General features: G+C 40.1%; 1 protein-coding gene across 1 annotated transcript in view; it reads right to left on the reverse strand.

Annotated features, from left to right (window-relative positions):
- Positions 1-1,297: 1,297 nt before the first annotated feature.
- The window catches only part of Hbs1l (HBS1 like translational GTPase), a 73,136-nt gene continuing 64,572 nt past the window's right edge, over positions 1,298-9,861 (reverse strand). The window contains exons 15-18 of the mRNA XM_005360949.2: positions 9,455-9,563; positions 4,856-4,956; positions 2,648-2,792; positions 1,298-1,919 (exon numbers count right to left, since the gene is read on the reverse strand). Coding sequence (XP_005361006.1) covers positions 1,908-1,919; positions 2,648-2,792; positions 4,856-4,956; positions 9,455-9,563 — 367 coding nt within the window. The 3' untranslated portion in view covers positions 1,298-1,907. The remainder of the gene's footprint in view (positions 1,920-2,647; positions 2,793-4,855; positions 4,957-9,454; positions 9,564-9,861) is intronic.

Here is a 9,861-nt window from a genome sequence, read left to right on the forward strand (position 1 = left end):
TGGGCTATATATCAACCCACTTCTATAGATAAATATATGGGCTATATATCAACCACTTCTTAGTTGCACCCTGAACTTTAACACCCTACAACTCTCAGCTCTGCTTTAAGTTCTATTCACTCCAGTGCTGGGAATATGTCCCAGGGACAGTTCTAATTATGGTCAATGTTTCTATGGCTTTCCCAAAATATGGTCCTTTGACCTGTCCTTGCTGGGGACGGAGGGTTTGAGAACCACTACATCCTATCTACAGCCCGGTCTTGCAGAAGAGTCTATGGGTCTCAGGGGCAAACTAACACCAAAATAAGGCAAGCAAGGCTGCATCCCCGCACAGGTCATGAAAATTGCCCCTCCTAGACTAATTCAAAGCTAGGGTTACTCTGCTTCAGTTAAGTGAGTTAAAATGTTTTGTTACTCAAGTCAAGTCAAGGTTGTTCTCTATAAGCATCTATAAAGTTTCTAAATAACATATGACTAGGACACTTCTGTCTTAGCAAGACCCATCTCTGCTGAGAGCCACACAAACGCTCTTTATTGAACAACTACACATGAGTGCAATCACCCAGGAACTCCACCCAGCAGCACGATCAGGATCTGTGCAGGTGACCATGTGGATGCTATTCGCTTATACAGCAGCAGTCAAATGGGGTGCTATATACCTGGAATTCCAGGACCTGAAGGATGAAAGCCAGAGGACCAAATTTTGGAGTTGCTTGGGCTGTACAGCAAGTTCAATGATGACCTAGGCCATACCCCCCCCCAAAAAAAAGGAAAAAAAATTTTTTTCTAGCAAAAATCTGGCAAAAGAAAAAAAATAAAGAAAATCTAGCAAAATCCAAGGAAATAAATTAAAAAGCAAGAAAAAGAGGAGCTATTGAATTTGCAAATCCATCAAAATCATGCCTTTTCTAATTTCTGAAGTCTATGATAGTGAGTCCTTCAATCCCAGGCTTGCTTAAGAACAACATCTAACCTAAATTTCGTTAGACTCAGGAAATGGCCCAACAAATCCTTATTAAGTCGATAAACCTTCAAATTGGTTGTTGAAACGCTGAAGAAAAGCCTAAGTCTTTCATAGGGAGCAGAGAAGACCAGATGTAGTCAGCAATTAATTCCATAGAAGAGCAAACCCAAGGTAGGGTTGAAGTGACTAAGACTCAGCTTGATTTACCATTAGCATAAAAACCCAAATCCATGTCAGTCAGAAAATGCTTAGGTGAAAAGATCCCACACAACAGCTGGGTCTCATCTGGTGATGGGGTAGACTCCCTCGTGAATGCTTAAGGAAAACAACACATTTTTGCTAAGGCGTTTTATTAGCTGGTTTGTCAACTTAAATAATACCTTAGTGACCTAAAGACAGCTTTCAGTCCCCTCAATGACACTTCTGAAGTAGACTTGTAGAACGGGAGGGACATTCGCATTTTCAACACAGAAGAGATGGCAAGTAGATTTACCATCAGCAAATCTTTTCTTAGTGTTAACGTGAAAAAGCACCAGGTCAGAGACTGACTACATCAAAAGCCCCAGTTAGATGCCCTTCCTTAACACATTCACAGGAGACTGAAAAGAGAAAACAAAGACTGTTTTGGTTTAGCTAAAAGTTGAGTCCGTTTCATGATAATTTAAGTAACCTCCTATAATCCCCCAGGTCTCAGGAAAACAGATACATTTTACTACCCTCCCCCCAAAGGGAAAAACTTTTGAAATGGAAGTATAATATTGGTCTTTCTTTGTCAGGTGGCAACTTGAAACTTTTGCAGGAGTGATTATTAATACTTCTTGGTAGCTAATTATAGCTTTAATTTCCTCGCCTACAAGACATTATCAACTGCACACTGTCTCCACAGCTGACACTGGACGCCTCCATGGCTGACTGTCTCTGCATTTGAAACATGGTGGACCCGTCACTCTTTTATCTGCAGAAGAAAGAAAAAAGTGCTGCTATCATTTCAGACCCTTTACAAGAATAACAGCAACAAAATCAGGGGACAGTGAAATAAGCTTTTCTTTTTCCTTCACTATTTTCCCCTTCCCCTGTCATGCTACTCATTTGTTTTCTAACTAAGATAAATTATTCATATTAGTTATGGGCATACAGAAGAAAATCCAAATTACTGAAATTTCCTGGTTCAGTTCTGGCTATTTCCTTCAAAATGCCAACATACTCTATCATATATAAACCAGGCGGTGGTAGTGACACACAACTTTAATCCCAGCACTTGGGAGGCAGAGGCAGGTGGATCTCTGTGAGTCTGAGGCCAGCCTGGTCTACAAAGCGAGTTTCAGGATAGCCAGGGACTGTTTCTAGAGAAACCCTGTCTCAAAAAATGGAAAAAAAAAATTATGCTTAAGAAAATGTTACAACTACATTAATTCAAATTTTTGAATTAATTATTTCAAATACACTGAAAGCCAGTAATTTAAAGAAAAGTAATAGTTTCTTCTATTAAACAAGACCCCCCCAATTTATTTGACCCCACATATATAATACGTTTCTCCTCTCATCATTTAGAGACTATTGTAGTATAAATTTTAATTTCTTGTTCCACTATCGTGTGTTTCCTTAAGCCATAAGATCTCTGCAATCCCCAGGAAAGGTGAAAAAGACAAGATTAACTATGGACAAAGTCAGTGGCTTCTGTACCTCAGTGACAACACCAGCAGCGATGGTGGAACCGCTATACCGCAGCATAAACCTCCCCAGCTCCTTGAAGTCTTTGTAGAGCTCCAGAGCCACTGGTCTCTGTGTCTGCAGCTCTACCAGTGCATTCTGGCCCTTGGTGAGCAGCCTGTGAGGAGTGGAGGAAAGAGAAGGGACCGATGGATACGGGAGTGAGCCCCTGAGAAGTGAGCAGTCCACACCCAAGCCGTATATCAACTCAGTCTTCCAATCCAGGAAAGAAAGCTTCATGTGTGTATGCTTTAAATTCAAGGATATACCTTTGAAATTTTCTGGGTTAAAATGAACAAGGGTAATTCTAGATTTAAGAACCATTAGGAAGATGTCAGGTAGGAGTAGGGGTGTGTATGTGTGTGCACGCGCTCACTCACGTGCAGAGCCTGCATGCATGTGAACCAATATAAAAACACATCCTATCCCCTAAATGCTCAAGCACCCATTCTAATCATTCCCTGAAGAAATCTAGAAGTTTAGTTTTCTAATAGAGGGAATAATACAGTTTATCAGGATACTAAATCTAATCCTCTTTTAAAATGTCATTGTTTATTTTCACAGTTCTAATGAGTCACCCTTGGCCTTCACACACGCTGCATACATTACACTAAAGATTCAGCAGCAGGCACAGTGACGGAAAATTCAAGAAGATAAGATGAGCCCATTTTAACTGAAAAGTTCTCCAAATAATTGTCATACAACCCAGACACAAACAATCCCACAGAGACGAGCATTTATGAGAGCCACTGAGTCGGGTAGAATCTTGTCTCTGCCACTTGCAAGCTTTGTGTCCCTTTGTTGATTCATGTGACTGCCAAGGGATAAGTCACAGGAAAACACTCATGACAAAGTCTAGAAAATATGGATCTTGAGAAATGCCATCCTTATAGTTCTGTGGTGTTTCCCAGAGCATCACGGCAAACACTGACATGGAAGCTAAGGGCTCCAGCAATGTGCCTCCTTCAAGAGACTTGCAGGCAGTTCTTTCCTTCTGAGGAGCAGACTGCCTTCAGTCCTCTTAGCTGGCACTCATCCCATTAACCCATTGGGCACCCTGGGCCTCTTACACAGGTGCAAACGGTGAGAATACTCAACGGCAAAGAAGGGGATTTTGGGTGGGATTCCCCATGGGGCTCAAGATGAGGGAAACCCCAAAGTGCTGGCAGCCAACCAAACTAGGACAGCCTTCAACTCTACCGAATTAGATCTGTATTCTGAAATACGCACTTGCATTATTTTATTTTATTTACAGTATGCTTAGTTTCTCAGACAGTATTTCCTGTGTCAGGCAAAGAAGAGCTGTGCAGACCTCAGCCTGGATACTAAGGATAATCAGAAAACCAACATGATCACCTACCATGTAGACAGGAAAAAGGAAGGTGCTAGAGAATATGCAGAAACTTTTTTCTTAGGCTAGGGGACAAGCTCATTGAGCAGGTGACAAGTTAGAAAAGCATGAGACTGAAATCTGGAACAAGTGGCAGGCAAGTTAAAATTCTCTTTAAGAACACAGGACTAGCCTTTGTCTTTGGTCCATCAGTATCTGTGCTTGAAACATACATATACATCTGTACTTACATTTTTATTTATAATTCATATCACCATCATACATAACTTTAATCACATCTAACATTCCTAAACTAGAGCTTGAACATTTATGTAGGTGTTTGTATGATGCACATGTGTGTAGGTGAACGTACACATGGGTGTGCAGGCACGGGAAGGTGCAGGTCAGTCTTGGATAACATTCCTCAGCACTATTCATCTTGTTCTTTGACATGGGCTCTCAACGAACTTGCCAACTGTGCTAGGCTGGTAGGCTGGTGAACCTTAGTGAACTTGGCTCTGCCTCCTGGATGCTGCCATTACAAGCGGATATTAGGTCACCTAGCTTTCTTTCATGGGTTCTGAGGATCAAACTTGAACAGCAAGCATCCACTTTACCAACTGAACTATGTCTCCATCCCTTAAATGTTTATTAATACACAAACACAAACATACACACACACACACACACACACACACACACACACACACACACACACACACACAATCTAGACACTAAAAGCTAACTGGTAGAAAAACTGGACTCCATTTCCCTCAGTACACACATGAGCTTATCTGTAAGGAATTTGCTTACACTGTTAGTGTTTATGATTTCTCCATTAAAACACTTACTTAGGCTTTTTCTTTGTGACTTCACCAGTACTTTTGTTTAGGACACTGATCAATCGCTTAATCACAGCAGGCTCGCTGACGGTTTGGTAGTGTAACAGCACCTGAAGCAAACCAAAGAAGGCCACACTGAGAACTATTCACTGTAGCAATTGCAGCCTTTCCTTTCGGCACACGATTAATTACACTCAGTCCATCACTGTGGCTCTCCAGCAGTCCCCACCCAGCCTCCACTAGCGAGGTGCTTCTTCGCATTTACCCTGCACTCAGGGTAAACTTTAGCAGGCTGCAGAGCCTTCTGTTCCCTTTTCCATTGCAAGGGCGAAGAGTACCTTGGGATTATTGCAAAGGCTAAAAAGCAGATATTGTTTACAACACTTACAGCCATGGTGACATCATAAGGAACAGCAGGGAAAGCATCTAAGCCTGAATTCCAAGCCTTTTATTTTATCTGTCTGTAGGTCAGCTAGTCCTTGGTGGTAAAACAGACTTCAGAGCATTGTGATGAGAAATCAACGGGATGAGATAAAGTGCTCAGAAGCACAGAAGTTCAACAAGTGAACTGTTTCATCATGAATCATGAGGGAGGGGATCTGTCATGTTCAGCAGTGATCACTACATCCACTCTTGGGCAAAAAGAATAAAAGCTCTTATATACCGAGAGAGATAAAGGGGAAAGCAGCAACATTTGTAAGCATACCTGAGTACCAAGCATTGTGTGACAGAGTTTATAGGAGATTAGACTGGGTTTAAAGACTAACAGACATACATTCAGATCACTTTTACCCGGGCCAAGCTCCTTGACTTGTCTACCTGCAAAGTCCCTTACTGCAGCTCCACACACTACAATGAGGATGATCACATGGCACCTTGTATTAAGAGTACCCAGCACATGGAAACATCAGATAAGGGATGATTTGATACATCACGCTCTCTATGGCCATCCTACCCTGAACACTCCTGCTCTGGCATGACGTTAGATCAGTAGATCATACACTAAATTCTGTCGACTATGTTTTCACATGAAAGAAAGAGCAAAAAGTTCTGTCAGGTAATATAGCCATGGAACTTCATAGAAGCTTGAATTTCACACCTCAGTCAGTGAAAGCTATAAATCGCTCTCTCTTCCCATGTCGGCTACCAAGAGTCCTCCAGAAATCACATGGATGCAATCTTCTGTTTTACAAGAAAAGCTTTTATGAAGAAAGGGAGAAGCTTTGGTGGATAGCAATCAAAGTCAGAATGCAGACTGATATTCTTATTCAAATAATAAGCCTTCAGTGTGCTCCCAGTACGTCTACAGTGTGAGAACAGTAGACCACATTCCCAGGAGGCTGCCTACTTTAAAGGGTTTGCAAACATTAGTTTGAGCGGTTCAGTTGTAGAAACAGATACTTCCTATCTAGAATTTCTAACCAAAATAGCTTGCACTTGCTGAAAAGAAAAAAGCAAGCCCAGGCTGTGGCTCAGAGGGAAAGTGTCTGCACAGGGCTCCATCCAAAGGAAGATGGTGCTGGGGGCTGCAGATGTGCAGACCTAGACTTGGGGAGCTTCTGAAAGTCCTATCTACAACAGTAATGGCACACTGAAACTCCAGTACTTCAAATAGGTCAACTGGTCTTCTTTTTCAATGATACTCAATGATGTGAAATGCAAAGATTTCAATATAAGGAAGTCCTGAGCAGAGGGTATCACAGCTGTAGTGATGAGAACAATTCCATAGTCAATGACTGCAGGTCCTAAACTATTCACTGTAACTTAAGTATGTAAGAAACCTCTTCAGGACCTCACACACAAGGTCTTTATGGCCTACCACATATCAGAGAAAAGGGGCACATGAACCTCACTGAGTTTCTCCTACTATTTGCTGAGCTGTAACATCAGGACTAACAAGTGGGTTGTGGAAATATGGGGCTACATTTGATTTTTCCTTTTCTCTCCACAGCATCGTATATTAACTAAAACAATCTATTTACAATCAAGAGAATTATTGTATAATATCTTGATGTCTTAATGAATAGTATATGTAAAATCAAACTCATTCCTAATCTAAATCTACAGCACTGTGCCAACGGGAAGCTATCACATTTCACAGCGGAAGTGATGAAAGCCTGGGTCCTGGCCTCACTGTTATTGTTTACCTAGTGACAACCTCATGCAAGTCTCTACTCTGTCTGAAAATATGGACAATGCTAACACAGGTCCAGAACTCTTACTTACAACTCTGAAAACTCAAAGCATTTCTCAAACTCTATTATAGACTCATCTAAGAAGAGAAACTTGACGTGAGGCAATTCTGTCCTGTGTATCTCATGAGCTACAAACATTAACAAATTACATACAGAGAAGGTATGTGTTGAACACGGTGTGGGTATGGTCTCTCCCTATTATGAGTTCCATATACATGTTTACAATCAGCTTTCTAATAAAATCTTTAACACTCCTGAAGTCTGAAATACACTGATCTAAGGGCGGCAGGGACTGAGCCAAATCATCTAGTGCCTCATTAAACTATAATGTTAGGCAACAAATAAAAATTTTCCTTAAGTAGCCTGCTAAAAATACCAGTGAATATATGTGATTTGATATTCAATAAATGTGCCTATGTTGGTTACTTGGGGATATAACAGGCTTTGTTTTCAACAGATGTTGCTAGGAAACTGAATGAGCAAATGTAAGGGAATGACAACAAAGTTTTGTTGAACATCATATATGAAACTAACAACCACATCAGGTAAACTGCAAGGCTCTTAAGGAAAACAGACAAAGGCTTCATGATGTTGGCTTTGGCCCTTAGCTCATGGACATGACACCAAAGGTACAGATGAGAATCAGAAAATAACCACTGAATAGGCCGTACTTCTCAGTCCACTCAGAACAATGGCTACAGGGTTAGTCTGGGGTGATGGCGCTCTTGAGATGGGCAGCAGTAATGGTTAGCCCACACCGACAATATACTGAGTTACATACTTAATGATGTAACTATAATTAAAATAAAATATGAATTAAAATTTAATCAATCTTACAATGTCCTCTTTAAAAGTATAAAGCTGTCATAACAACTAAGGGAAATTTACATTTACCTCTGTATGTACTATTATCAGAATTGCTAACTAGTAATTTTAATTGTTTAAGAAGGACTTTGTTAATTTCTTTTTACCCAAGTAGGTAGATATAACCATGTTTCCCAATCATATTCTGATATGCAGCAGAGTCTCGTAAAGCAGTTGAAAAGCTTCATTTGATGCTTATTTTTAAAAACTGCTACAGGGAAGAAGTGACTACATTGATATAAAAATAAGAATCACAAAACATATGACTTCATAGATATTTAATCATAAAATGAATTTGAATGTCCTAATTAAATTTCTTCCAGGTTTCTCAAACACTATCATGGACTTTAAAAACTTGAAAGATCAATTACTATTCCTGCTTACTTCATTTTTTTTTCTCCTGAAAAAGCTCTCAGGCTCAGAATAAAAAGAAAATAAAAGTGATTATTAAATTCTGGTGTATATCTTTCTAGATTAGAATAAGATCTCGATTTGAAACAAATAGTGTATAATTATGTAAGTAACGGTTTTTCTGAATTTATAAAAACAAGAACACTGCATGGTAAAAGTGACTTTCACCTTCAAAGGTAAGTGTTCAAATCCACTGAGACACAGGTTTGCTGTCACAAGTGTCTACACTACATGTACTACATGGCGAAAGAACTGCCTGTCTGTAACAACATGAGAGTGTGGCCTTAAGTCTCTGAGAAGAAAATTACACATGAAATGAGAAATCCTCAAGTAATGTCTCTCTGGGATAAAAAGCATCATGAAAAGGTCCCCATCCCACAGTGAAGCAGCAGTGGGCTGGCCAACGGCACCCTGCAGAGCAGTCAGAGTTCACCAATGTGACAGAGCTCGGGACACACCTGCAGTCTCGGTGTGCACACGTCAGGTGGATAGTACGCGAGCATGAAAACACTATGAAGTCAAAACAGCAGACATCTAAAGATTTGCAAACACAGAATCCTCTTATTTTCTGTATTTGTGTGACTTTCTAACCTTTAAAACTAATCTATCACCTTTATACTTAGAAATACCAAAAATAAGTATATTAAACAAAACAGAAGTACCTAAATTAAAAATGCTATGTAAGCTTTACTACCCAGTAAAAAGTCTAGCATTTTCCCCAGAAAAACTATGTTATTATCAGTTTGAATCAACTGATTATGAAGTATCCTCTCTTGAAAAAGTTCTCAGACTCAAGAATCAAAATAAGGGCTGGAGAGGTGCCTCAGGTTAAAAACACTGGCTGCTTTTCCAGAGAACCTGGGTTTGATTCCCATAATTGCCTGTAACTCGGTACCAGGGGATCTGAGGCTCTTTTGGGCTCTGTGGGCATACTCATGGTGTGCAGACATACGTGTGGACAGACACCCATACACGGAAAATAAATAATAGAAAAATAAGAAACAAAAGAAGTATTTTCAAAGTGTAACTTATTTTTTTAAATTAGAAAAGATGTTGCTTTGAAACGATTGGCACATTTTAAGGTGAGTTAGGACTTCTCTGAGTTCACAGAAGCAAGGACCTCATACAGGAAACTTACAGGAAATCCTTTGGTTATAGGAACTTCAATATTGAAGATGAGGATCCGGGCTCTGAAGCGAGTGCAAGCTTTGATAGGTTCTTTGGGGCCACAAAATATGCAGCCAACACTATAATAGAGAAAGAGAGTATGAATGGATGAGCACGAAGAAGATCACTTGTAAGGAAACTAAAATAATTAAGCAAATAAGAATGTGTTCTAAGGACCGCCCATCCCAAACTAAAGCACAGCTTCCTGCATTACAGCATTCACCTCAGCACAGGAGGCGTGTGTGTCAACATGAATTAACTCCATTTTAGATGGCATTTGCTAAAATTATGTTTGGCCAAATAAAATTCTGGCTAAAACATAACCAGTGGATTGCAAAGCTCATGCACTCCGACACATGTATCCTGTGTCTGATACAA

The sequence above is a fragment of the Microtus ochrogaster genome, linkage group LG4 (assembly GCF_000317375.1).
Source record: "Microtus ochrogaster isolate Prairie Vole_2 linkage group LG4, MicOch1.0, whole genome shotgun sequence".
Lineage (NCBI taxonomy): Eukaryota > Metazoa > Chordata > Mammalia > Rodentia > Cricetidae > Microtus > Microtus ochrogaster.